We start from the raw sequence: 13,397 nt of genomic DNA on the forward strand, positions 1-13,397 counted from the left end.
GAATGTATGAAAGTCCAATCCACAAAATCCTTCACCCCACTCGTGATGTCCTTGGCCCTGCTGCAACATCGACAAATAATATTTGTACACAAATGGGGCAATCCTACATCTCGGCAATGAATTGGCAGAGATGGCTAAGATTCTGCCTCTCATTTTCACTCAAGCCATCAGAGGAGCTCGTTCCATTGTGGCAACATCCCTTCCAATTGCATGCATGACTAGTGACCAGCGAATCACTGATCATCAAACATTGCATGAACATTTGCATGATTGCTACACGGAACTAGAGAGATTGTTAAAGGGAATACATAGGTATGCATGCAAGTATATAGCATTTCAGCATTCAGGAGAATGAGTCAATTAGAGTTTGGATCTTGGCAGAATGGGTTTTTTTCCAGCTTTATAGCATTTCACTGTGTATGCATTCCTCCTTCGAACCATTCTGTGCAGGTAAAATAGATGGTGCTGCTTATTCATTGCACACAGAATATGCTTAAATCTACCAAGCCAGACAAACGTCTGCTCGCCAGCCTGTGTGTTTGCGTCAGGGCACTTTTCTTTGAGCCTTTGAGGAGAATATAGCGTATGGCATTCAGGGTTTACATGATTAGGAAGGTGGAACGTGTCAATTATCTTCTCGATATTGAGCCATGCCTTGTCCATTGGGGGCGGTAATGGTAAGGCTGCTCTTGCAAACTTCAGTCTATTCACATTGCACATGTTGTCATACGCTAGGTACATAGCAGTTGGCAGAAAGTGGTAGTTTGTCTGCATGTTGACTCAACGTTTGAAGCCACTTGATTAGGATGAAAAAAACTTGCATTGGTGATTCCGACCTGCACGGATATCATTATATAAAATAACGCATCCACATAATTATGTGTGCAGTACATTATACTGCATGCGTGTTCTCACTTGTATAATGGTTGCCAAGCTTCTATATGGCCTCCTGCTCTCACAACAAATTGGTGTCCCCTCGACCACCTCCGGAGACGTTTTGCTTTTCCAGTAATTTTGCGACATTCTGTAGACTCTGTCATCGGTTTGGCAACATGAAGGCTCTTTGACAACAGTGATGGGTTTGTTGCTAGTAGATCATGGGTTCCTGATTATAGTATAATTATGCGCACACTATACATTAAATATTATATACCTTGAGAAATAGCTGCAGATTTTCCTATTTCAATTTCAGAAGTAGTGTTTTGTAGAACCATGTCTATTGTTTTCTCTTCATCAAAGTTAACCGAAACATCATCTCCTATATCAGGGTGCACATAATTAGTGAGTACATGCATGCATGGTTAAAGAGTGCTAATATATAGCTTAAGTAACAATCTTTTAAGATTATCTCTAAAAAATGTTCAGCTGCCGCCGTTATTCGAATACAGTTATTGGCAGCATGCTGAATTAACCAGCTGCTTTCTCTCAGACTGAGGATAAAGTTCACATAGCAATTATAATTATATACAGTCAACAAAGTATATCAGCAATATTACTGGACTGGATGTGATACGGGATTAATAATTATAGTATACAAGTTCCAGTGTATATATACATGCAGTAATATTATTTTATAGCACATCATGCATACGACTATTCAGTATAATGGTGTATAATATTATTGTACCATTTTGAACTTTGCAGTGCTTCAAAAAACTCCTGAGATCTGTTGGTACTGGTGGTACCTGTGACTCCAAACACTGGCAGTGATCCTGACAAAAAGCTTTTCCAGGCATTGGCGGATAGGTGCACACATCTGGCATAGATATTGATGGAATTCGGTCCACAACATACTGTGAACGATGACATTAATAATAATACTGAATGTATGTTGCAGGACTTGGATGATAATTTTTGTGCATTTACCTTCAGTCTGTGCACGCAATGTGGAAAAACAAGTTTCCAAATCCCGTCAGTAACCCACAGAGTGCCACAACCTATAATATTATAATGATAATAGCAATGTATATTATTATTATTATTATTATTATTATGAGTAGAAAAACTTTCCTCTTTTCTTGCAAACAGCAGTGCAGTCAGTTTCACAGTGAGGGTATATACTGCATGAGCGAATTGTTTCAATCATTTCCATTGTTTCCTCTCTGTCACTGTCTCGTTTGAAGGTGAAATGACTTAGGGAAAAAGTAGGATTGGTTGCTAGTACAAGAAACCTAATTTCATTCTCAATCTCTCCATTGTAGAATGCATCTGCTGCAATCTTTTCTGTCATGGCTGAATTAACAAGAAGTAAAAAATTAATGCGGATGCAAGCCATATGTATATAATTAAATTTATATATATTAATATAATTATAATTATAGCATAAAACCTTGGTCCTTGTTGAGAGAATGAGTGTCATTGTATGTTTCACTAAAACCCTGGAAGGAAACCCATGAGTGGTTCCTGCGGAGTGATAAACTTGATAGGAGCAAATGATTGCAATGACTGTTATAATATAATAATACCATATACATAGCCGAGGGGCTTAATTTTCACTGTTTTTGAGGTATAATATAGCAGTTAGGTGCAAAGATAGAAAGCGTAACCTGCATGGGAGTGATTCCGGTAAGCAGTCAACCCAAAATTCCGCGCTATATATAATTATATATACAGTGCATTATACATAATGTACTTACGCAAGGGAGCACTGAAATTCTAGGAGAGGCCGAGTGAAGAAAACGGTGTCATAAACTTCAATTAAATTTTGCTGGCTCTGATAGTATTGAAAGCCAGAGGTTTGTTTTCTCCCCCACATCGCATAGTTATAAGTCAAACCACATGGCTGACACCTAAGAGTGACTTTCGGCAATTTCTTCACACCAGATAATGTGTAAAGGGTGACCTGGAGAAGTTTATAAAACCAAAGTGCATATTTTATTACTTACTTCACAGTCATGATTTGAAGTCAATTGACGTTGGCATTCAAAGCAGTTAGACACTGGAGGAGCTAACAGAGTTGGTGATGGATGGTTAGATGTGAATGTGGCTATTAGGTGTGGACAATGAATCGTAATGAAAGAGGCTAGCAAGTGTGCATCATCCATATCTGTGACTTTTGCTATGTACTTGGATACATGGAAGGTGTTTAGTGTCTTCGGAAATCCAGAAAGCACGGAACATATCCGTGCTATCTTGTTGATACCATATCGTCCCACCAGGTACGTAGCGATATCATGCTCAGATATGTCTTTTGAAGATTCAGGCAGCTCAATATAGTCTTGAACAATTCACAAGCTTCAGTAATCTTGCTTGATGACATAAGGTATGCCCTAGCCTGTTTTGATGCTTCAGTTAAATTCTTTGGCAGTTTTCTCTTCTTCTTAGCATCCATATCTCTGTAGCTATAAGTGACTGTGTATGCTATAACTTTGATTAGCTAAACCTTGGCATGAACTATAGCCTATATTCTAGCAGTTGCAAGATGAATCAGCATTAATTGTGATTTTTGTGGGTGAGGTGTGTCAAGGTGGTGTCCAGATCTAGTTGTGTAGAATATTCTATTCCAGTACAGTAACCTACTGTAAAGCACACCATTGTGGTAAAGTATAAGCATTATCATTGGTGGACAAGGTGTCCAGTTACTGGTGGTTTGTGTCCTCTACTATGCTTCCAGTGTATGGTTCCAGTACTGTAAGGTGCACTGATTTCGTCATTGCGGTCAAATATGAGCATTATCATTGGTGGACTGAGGTGTATGGCGCGCTGACTTGCCACATACCGGAGACCTGCATGGTAAATCTAAGAGAGAAGTCTATCATGTCTTTGCTGTCAATAGTAGCTGCTATCTAGCATCAGTGTGCCTCAGACAAGCAAGAAACAAGTGCAAGTTGACCTCTGGCAAGCATGGAGCACTCATCACCAGGTTAGTCAACTGCATTAATGTACAGCCATTTGGAATGACTTTTAGATTGTATACTGGCATCATTATCCCTTGCATGCATGCCTGTCTCTGAACAGACAGCCTTTTGCCGAGATATTAGATCTATTTTGTGAAAATATTTTTCCAAAACATGTATATTAGCAGGAATTGCATGTGACAATTACATGTAATTTCCTTGGTAAAACCATATAATTATGTATACAATTATAGACTGTTTTTGTGCAGAATTCACAGAGCAAAACAATGCCATTGGCTACCTGAAAGCAGGCGACATATTTACTCCCCTAACAAACTTTACTTTCAAGTTCGTTTGCAGAGTTTCGTCACCTTTTGAAAGTGATGACAACACAGATTACAGTGGCTTCATTGTGGAGGTGAAGGCCTCTGGAACAGACGACAAGGGGTTAGTGATTGCATGCATGGTGACTATTAAATTACTATGAATTGTGTTTTACTGTTTTATAGGGTTTGTTTTCTTCCCTGGCATAAAACCCACCAAAAAGGCTTTAACATTACTAATTAAAAGAGTTGGGCAGTGCTGTTCCCGAGAAATTGTTAATGTCTAAGCTTAAAAGCAGTCAGCTCACTGACATCTTCTGGAACAAGCTTGTGGACTTCGAAAAGTGAGATTTATCCATGTACATTATATCTAATGAAATATAATTTTAGTGACCCTGACTATTCTCGAAGAATCAGAAAAGCAATTGTTGCACTAGGAAGGCAGCCTGATAGTGAGATTATTGTTCTCAGTCCTTATGTCCATGTGAAAGAGGACGGTGAGATCATACCACTTCGAGAATGCACTTACGTATGGGTCGAGAGTGTAATCAAGAAAGAAGGAGTAGTTCCAAGCGGGGTACAGTTTTACAAGACACTCCCTACCATCCCTACTCCTGATAGGCCATTGGATGTACTGTTAGGTGGCCTGCGTGAGCTGACTCAGAGCAATTTCTAATTTGCTGTCTTTGTGTTAGGTTAGTTAATATTAATGTCCATCCTATAACTGCACGCATGTGACTGCATGTCATCCATTACCTTTTTTATAGGCTCTGTGGCTTCCTCGTTGTTTTATGAGAAGCTACAAGCAACTTACGGGAGTTTTGGTGTCACAATGGTTGTGGGAGAAGTAAACCGTGGTAAAACCAAGAGTGTGGAGCTCTGTCTAGCTGCACTAGGAGTCAGACATGCTCGTTTCTCTTCCATCAGTGATGCTCTCTTACGGAAGTTGCTTCATGGTGGTATGCCGTGGTGTTTTGACGACCCTGACACGGCAGAGCAAGTTATGAAGATCCTGCTGACAGTCTTCGGTGGTAATACAACTGGTAATGCACTGTCAAGTGGCTCTTGTCGTGTGTCTCCTCTAGTAACAGCCAATGTGCACATTTTGGATGCTCTAGCTTCAATGGACAAGAGGTATATAATCTTATAAACCTATAGTATTATACAGTTTACGTACGTAGTTGCTAATCGGCATTTAATAAAAGCTAACTATTGCATGGTTATAATTATGTAGTCAGCGCGCCTTGCTATGCAGAGCCTTCCTATAATAATTATTGCCTTAAGTTGCTACACCCGTGCTCCCCCACACTCTATATAGGGTGGTATGCAGAGGAAGAATTGTAATGTTTCCTCATCACCTTGAGTACAATCTCCAGTCGACAGAGGCAATAAATGAGATTTTCTCATTGGCACCAGTAGCCGGACCAGCCGTTGTGAGGATTGGGTACAATGTGGCTTGTATGCAGCCCACAAAGCTCAAGAATATTCAAGCACACATTAAGGAGATGTTACCCAACCTTGACTCCAGAGCAGTGATTGAATACAGTCTTCTTCTGGCTTCTGCTCTGGAGGTTTGTTTTATTTTTGGAATCAGCCCATAATCATGATTGCCTGTATATGCATATGCTGCAAAATCATGCACTTCTACTTTTTGCTATATAATTATATACATGCATGCAGCATGATATATACACTTTACACATGCATTCATGTATGTGCAGATATCCGGGATGAGTGACATAGTTGATGGAGATAGTCTGATTTCTTGGTTTGACGATATACTTGTGCCGGGAATAAAGAAATTTCAGAGTTCAGTCACCAGTAACCTTGGAAATGACTTGGTGGCATATGCCAGAGCTTCATCCATTTCTGAGGTATTATAATCATGCATGCATGACGTCAATTCATGACCGTGAACTTTTATGCCGCAGTATACGTATAATTATTATTGTACTATGGTTGCACCAAAGATCAAAGGCTTCAGTTGTAGTTTATACTACTTATACAACCTGTCTGACCACAGCCATGGTATATGGCTGTTATACCCTAGTGTATAACAGCCATATACCATGGCTTGTGGTCAAACTACATGTACAGCTAGAACTGAATACAGTATCCCACCTTTGCAACAAAATTGACACACTGTTTCAATTAAAACAATGACACACTACTCAATTCAATCAATATTAGCAATATTAGAGCTATATAGAGAGACTCCAATACAAAACAGACTACTAATGATTTTAGTCAACATAAAAAGAGCCAAGTTCGAGCGATGAATAGTTCCAAAAAGGAGGCAAATTTGGAAGAACTCCGTGAACCGAACGATACTGGTTTGTTTGTGTTGCTTTTTTTCAACTTTCAACATTGGTTGTCACAACCTGCTTATTACATTGCTGCATGGGACCAGGAGCATGGGTCCAGACTGCCAAGTGTTTCTCAGACTAAAGAGACTGCACTGCACTGGGCCAGTACAGTAGGCTTGTGGAATGATATTTTCGGGTACATTTGCACTCTTTGTAGACAAGTAGCACCAGTGTACTTTCTTGAAGTGCCTTCTATAAAGATGCAGAAACACAGCCTTCACAATTGCTTGCTTGAATCATAGACGCTTGCTTGAATCAGCCATCGCTTTTTAAAAAGATAGCAAATTCATTGCATAGCTATAGCAACAGTGACGTCAAACAGTAGTTATAAGCATATTCATTGAAGAAGCATGACAGGAAGTAGCTAAACATAGTAGTACAGTTCTAAACATAGTACAAGCCAGTTAAACTATGGCCTCTCGTGGTATACCGTATAGCGCGAAATTTTCGAGGGGCTTAATTTTCGTGGATTTCGTGGGTTAGCAATCCTACACGAAAATTAAGTCCACGAAAATCGTTCTTTACCTGCTATAACGTGCAAGATCTAAAGGCGTGGCTTCCGGTAAGCAGTCATTCCGCGAACATTGTGCAACGAAATGGCTTTTAGAGGCCAATCCACGAAATATAAGTGCCTCGAAAATTTCGCGCTATACGGTATTTGCTTTACACGCTCGAGTAATCAGATAAACCAACTCGGCTGCGCCTCGTGGTTTATCAGATTACTCTCGCGTGTAAATCAAATATACCACTCGAGGCCATTGTTTAACTATAACTTATATTTATCATATTGAAAAAACACATTTGATAGATTCTGAGAGTGATCAACCCCAAATGCTCTTATTTTATTGGTGACGAACGAAGAAAGCAAATTGGAGTTGCCGTACTACTCAAGCAATTCTTGAAAGGCTTAGACCTTAAGGAAATACCGCACGAAGAGGAAAGTGGGATTAGGAAAAAGCTTAGGAGACGTGCGAATGTGAAGACAACTGGCACCCAGTATTTTCTGGCCGAGAAGAATGAAGGAACAAAAATCACACGAGAGAATGGTGTAGGCCATTCCTGCATGATCGCTCCCCATTCAGATGTACCCCAGGAATTTTTTGACATCGTGGAGGCCAAAGTAGAAGGTAAATTATAATACATGCATGATGCAGATCTATATGCATTAGCATTATTATTACCCTGTGTAATGGCCTAAATAGATCTCCAGTATAGCTGTCTACGTACCGGCTTGCTATTTAGATTTGTATTCACTTCATGCACTTTTTATAATTATAACATGTGGCTGACACTGTCACCTGACGTGCACGAGATATGTATTGTACAAATATAGATAATAAAATGACAATCAGTGGTGACTTAAGTATAACAATACACACTTTGCATGTGTGCAGCGTGTGAGCGAGCTATTATTATACACTTTCATGGACTGCTTGAACTGCTAATGAGTTACTACTTACTTGAAAGTTGTAGAAGGCGACAAAAACACTGTCGTTGCATATGCTGTATATAGATTCAAGATTATAATTATATGTAATTACGGTAAAAGTTGTTTTGCCGCTGTGCGATGAAGCTTAACGCAAGGGGTGAATGTTTATGCATGCATGTGCGTCTTTTTTAATTTTAAAATGACTCATGTATAAGCATTATATGTAATCAAAAAAATGTGTCTCCATATACAGAACAAGAGTTGGACTCTGTCGTCCTTACTCCACCCGACACTCCTGCACATATTATTCGCAAACAGGACGTACACCATCATACGCCTCGCCGACCAGAAGCAGGCAACTCATTCACCATTAATGATGAGCAAGCAAGTTCTCTCCGGGTAGAAGATACTCTAGATTCTGACGTCCAGTCCAAACTCATTGTTGAGCAAACGAGTCCTCTCCGGGTAAAGGATACTCTAGATTCTGACGCCCAGTCCAAACTCATTGTTGAGCAAACGAGTCCTCTCCGGGTAAAGGATACTCTAGATTCTGACGCCCAGTCCAAACTCATTGTTGAGCAAACGAGTCCTCTCCGGGTAAAGGATACTCTAGATTCTGACGCCCAGTCCAAACTCATTGTTGAGCAAACGAGTCCTCTCCGGGTAAAGGATACTCTAGATTCTGATGCCCAGTCCAAACTCATTGTTGTTAAGCAAACGAGTCCTCTAGATTCTGACGCCCAGTCCACCAAACTCATTGTTGATCAAACAAATCCTCTCCGGGTAGAGGATACTCTAGATTCTGACACCCAGTCCAAACTCATTGTGAAGCAAACCAGAGCAAAACGGTCAGCAAGAAGGAAGCGTGTACGACCACCTACAGATCCCTTGGTACAAGCTGCAAACAAACTTCAAGGGTGTTTAACAATTACAGCCTTGGAGGATGATCACCAGCCCAAGTCAAAAAGAAAACGCACTAAGATTGACGAGTCGAGGTGCCATGTATGTAAAGAACCATTTATAGATGGTCAAGAAGCCAAGTGGGTGGGGTGTGACTTTTGTCCAAGGTGGTTTCATAAGAAATGTATAAAAGGGTACGTACTCAAAAGGAAATGGAAATGTTTTTTCAAGCATTGACTAATGAAACTTAATAATTCGAAATACGACTGACTATATATAATTATATATATTAATCTGTTTTGCGTTTCAGCATGCGCATGTGCATGCATTATGTTGATTTCAACTCTTTTTTCTGGCAGTAAATCATTTAATCACATCATAATTATATATTCTTTATTCATGCGATTATCGATTGATCGTAATGAATATAGCAAAGTCAGTGTATTATTATATACATGTAGTGCTAATAAAATATAATTTTATTGTCGTGTATCAATAAATAACATGTATATAGGGTGAGGGTTAGGGTTAGTATAATTTATACATGCATGCATATATATACACATGCATGCACATAACGTATAAGTATACCAGTAAAATTCTCTTCTTAGTGCATGCATGTCAGTCAGTTGAACAACTGTATAATATTTCTTTGCGCTCCTGCATCCAATTAAACCATTGTATATGGTGGGCCGTTTGTTTCAAAATTTAAATGTTACATTTTCATTCAGATCACAATACATTCATTCAAGATGTGCAATTTTCATTGAAGAGCATTCAAGATTATTCATTCAAGATTCAAGATTTTGATGGATGCATAAACATGCATAATTTCAGATGACTTTACTAATAGCCACACTTTGTGGTTTTATTGCATGGTGGTGTAGTTGTAATTAACAGGAAATGGGGTTCACAATAATCAACTCCCTCCCTCAGTAGTGGTAAGGTGATTCCCAAACCAGAAACATGACATTGATTGACGAAAATTAACAAGAGGTCAGGGGTTCGTTGCTGACCTCCGAGTTTTGAGCATTAAGCAAAGGACATCTGACTGTATATGCATGCATGCATGCATATCTTGAATAATTATTGTCGACTTGAATGCATTAAAATCTTGAATGACAATTGCAGGTCTTGAATGAATACTGTATATATGCATCTTGAATGAATGTATTGTAATCTGAATGAAAATATAACATTTGAATTTTGAAACAAACGGCCCACCATAATTGTAAGGAATTTATCTTTATGTAAGGAACTTTCAGAACATATACACACATGTGATGCATGCACACCCATGCACATGCATGCATGCATGTATTAGTAAAACCAGTAGGTTTTACATAGGATTGGCAGTGGGTTTGCCCGTGTTTAGCAATATTTCAATTATTTTGACTCATGTTCAAACTGTTCTATCTCTGCAGGGAAAGGCCACATCAAGAAACTGGCTGAACAGATAGTTTATTTAGCCTTTTCTCTCTTTGTATCTCTCATTTCATAATCCATAAACATTTTAATGAATGAATATTTTCATTTTAAAAATTGCACTATTTCTACGTTTCACCGCTCTTTGTCTGACTGACTAAGTAAGTAAGTAAGTAAGTAAGTGAGTAAGTAAGTAAGTAAGTTTCTTGCCCAGCATTTACTCCAAGTACAGCCATCTCCAGGACATTCTGTACAGGGTTTCCAAACGACTACAACCTGGATTACAAAGCGCTTCTTCAGATTTGCGATTGCTTCCACGAGGCAGATGACCTCTCAGTCTCTATTTCTCTTACCTAGACAATTCCGCCATCTTTAATGACTCAGCAATTACGTTGTGGCCAATAATAATAGATAGGCGTGGCTAAAAAACCGTGTGCCTAAAATCAGTGCAGCAGTGCTTTTCCAGAGCCTGAGGTGTTCCTTTTCTTCACACTGTTCAGCTCTAGCTCCCTTTCTCTGACAGGCATGCTATATGCACTGGCTAGATATCATGCTCTTAAAATGGCTGTCATTTAATACTGATTCGCAAATTCAACATAATTATCAAGCAATAAATTATTACTCATTATACTATAATTATTAGTCCAGAGATATTCGAGAAGATATCTGATTAGTCCTGTCTTCTCTTCTTGTACTGCCTCTTGACGTTCCACTTATGCATGTCATGATACGTAAACTGTACTGAAAAAGAAAGGGAATCCGACTAGAAAAACATTTGCAATGTGAAAAATTGCTAGGATTGGCCAGGGGAACCACAAAAAAGCGTGGGAACAAGAAATCAGACGAGAGCATAACTCCAATCCGTTACAACGTCATGAACATGTACAATACATAGTATATTAAATAATAGACTGTGTTCCAGATCCACCTATCAGCTTCCATCCACCACATCATTCCATGCAGTCACCAGTACGGTCCGTGCATGTTACTACGCATGGATGGACTGTGTGTACCTGTGCTCAACACTGCATGTATTAGGAACATCAATTCATCACAAATCATCATGATAATGTGCCCCACATTCTTATAATAAATATATATAGGGATTGGTCATCACTCCACCAGTAAAAATTGCGTGGCATATTGGCTGGGAAAACATGGGAAAACTACCAGTATACATGTGCATGATTGACGTTGTAACGGATTGGAGTTATGCTCTCGTCTGATTTCTTGTTCCCACGCTTTTTTGTGGTTCCCCTGGCCAATCCTAGCAATTTTTCACATTGCAAATGTTTTTCTAGTCAGATAATTATACACAATGCGGACACTAATATTTTATTTGTAAGGAATTTCTCCTTATGTAAGGAACTTTCAGGCATACACATGCACATGTGATGCACACCCACATGTGATACACAATAAAATTGGACACCATAATTTATTTGTAAGGAATTTCTCCTTATGTAAGGAACTTTCAGGCATACACACATGTGATGCACACCCACATGTGATATACACAATAAAATTGGACACCATAATTTATTTGTAAGGAATTTCTCCTTATGTAAGGAACTTTCAGGCATACACACATGTGATGCACACCCACATGTGATACACAATAAAATTGGACACCATCATTTAATTGTAAGGAATTTCTCCTTATGTAAGGAACTTTCAGGCATACACACATGTGATGCACATGCACCCACATGTGATATACAATAAATTGGGCACTATAATTTATTTGTAAGGAATTTCTCCTTATGTATAAGGAACTCTCAGGCATACATGCACACATGTGATGCACACCCACATGTGATACACAATAAAATTGGACACCATAATTTATTTGTAAGGAATTTCTCCTTATGTAAGGAACGTTCAGGCATACACACATGTGATGCACACCCATGCACATGTGATACACAATAAAATTGGACACTTTATTTGTAAGGAATTTCTCCTTATGTATAAGGAACTCTCAGGCATACACACATGTGATGCACACCCACATGTGATACACAATAAAATTGGACACCATAATTTATTTGTAAGGAATTTCTCCTTATGTAAGGAACTTTCAGGCATACACATGTGATGCACACCCATGCATACATACATGCACATGTGATACACAATACTTGTAAGGAATTTCTCCTTATGGTAAGGAACTTTCAGGACATACACATGCATGCATGCATATACAACGAAATTACAACTATAATTATATTTGTAAGCAATTTATCCTTATGTAAGGAACTGTCAGGGACATATATATATATATAAATATATACATAATTATGTACACATGCACACCCACATGCATGCATGCATGTATGTGTGATTGGCACACATTGTAAGGAATTTATACTCATGTAAGGAACTTTTAGGACATGTATATACATGCATGTATACACAACAGACGCTGCATGTGTGAGAAATTTATCTCTACGTAAAGAATGCACATATACATGCAACCCATATAACCGCATGCACTCAACTCACAGTCTGCCATTTGTGAGAATTTACCTTGATGTAAGGAACTTTGTGGACACACACACACACACACACATGCATATCTACCTATATGGTACATGTATATATGGCGGGTATAATCTTCGAGTGCTAATAATTATGTTTTGTCAATGTGCATTTCATAAATTGCACCAACCCGCGAAAATATCAACCGCAAAAAGTGCCTGTTCATTATAGAGTCTACCCTTGAAAAATAATTACCCGCCAAAATTATAACATACACTGTACATAGTCTCGCAAGCCAGAGGTTATAATATACCAGGGTCTCCAAGGGTCCGCGAGATTACACTGTACACGCGCAATAACTATCACTCCAAAAGCTGAGAGGTATCATAGATACTATCTATGGAGGTATATACGTAAAGATCAACAGGCCTGGTCTCGAGGCAAGGCATGGCCCGGCCACAGCTCAGCTCAGGGTATAAGTTATTTTACTTACGTCATCCCTTACCACAGAACACACACAATTCATGTGCTCTCAAATCATGCATTATATCACTAAGTAGAGTAGCAACACTCGGTGAACAAGTTTTGCTACGGACTCTTCTGAAAAGGCAGCAATGGTAAGCAAAACTAGGCATAA

At 39.0% G+C, this 13,397-nt stretch overlaps 3 protein-coding genes across 3 annotated transcripts in view; 2 read left to right on the forward strand and 1 right to left on the reverse strand.

The window, feature by feature from the left end:
• Positions 1–13,397, forward strand: part of LOC135352059 (uncharacterized) — a gene marked incomplete in the record, with an annotated part of 851,949 nt that overhangs the window by 268,974 nt on the left and 569,578 nt on the right.
• LOC135352114 (uncharacterized) lies at positions 225–3,409 on the reverse strand. The gene is made up of 9 exons (XM_064551286.1): positions 2,886–3,409; positions 2,637–2,842; positions 2,330–2,403; positions 2,010–2,232; positions 1,867–1,936; positions 1,628–1,793; positions 1,154–1,258; positions 916–1,105; positions 225–836 (listed from the first exon to the last, which is right to left on the reverse strand). The coding sequence occupies exons 1-9, from the start codon at positions 3,042–3,044 to the stop codon at positions 725–727; spliced, it is 1,305 nt and encodes a 434-aa protein (XP_064407356.1). The 5' UTR covers positions 3,045–3,409; the 3' UTR covers positions 225–724.
• LOC135352122 (uncharacterized protein C01G6.5-like) lies at positions 6,103–9,336 on the forward strand. Its single transcript, XM_064551299.1, has 2 exons — positions 6,103–7,652; positions 8,208–9,336. The coding sequence occupies exons 1-2, from the start codon at positions 7,589–7,591 to the stop codon at positions 9,089–9,091; spliced, it is 948 nt and encodes a 315-aa protein (XP_064407369.1). The 5' UTR covers positions 6,103–7,588; the 3' UTR covers positions 9,092–9,336.

This window comes from Halichondria panicea, chromosome 1 (assembly GCF_963675165.1).
Source record: "Halichondria panicea chromosome 1, odHalPani1.1, whole genome shotgun sequence".
NCBI lineage: Eukaryota > Metazoa > Porifera > Demospongiae > Suberitida > Halichondriidae > Halichondria > Halichondria panicea.

Excerpts from the sequence above, each read along its gene's own strand:
- LOC135352114 (XM_064551286.1), bottom strand. The coding sequence starts at position 3,044 with ATGGATGATGCACACTTGCTAGCCTCTTTCATTACGATTCATTGTCCA. Across the intron at positions 1,937-2,009 it reads GCTGTTTGCAAGAAAAGAGG|TTGTGGCACTCTGTGGGTTA; the intron begins AAAGTTTTTCTA and ends TAATATTATAGG. Across the intron at positions 1,259-1,627 it reads GCACTGCAAAGTTCAAAATG|GAGATGATGTTTCGGTTAAC; the intron begins GTACAATAATAT and ends ACCCTGATATAG.
- LOC135352122 (XM_064551299.1), top strand. The coding sequence starts at position 7,589 with ATGATCGCTCCCCATTCAGATGTACCCCAGGAATTTTTTGACATCGTG. Across the intron at positions 7,653-8,207 it reads CGTGGAGGCCAAAGTAGAAG|AACAAGAGTTGGACTCTGTC; the intron begins GTAAATTATAAT and ends CTCCATATACAG.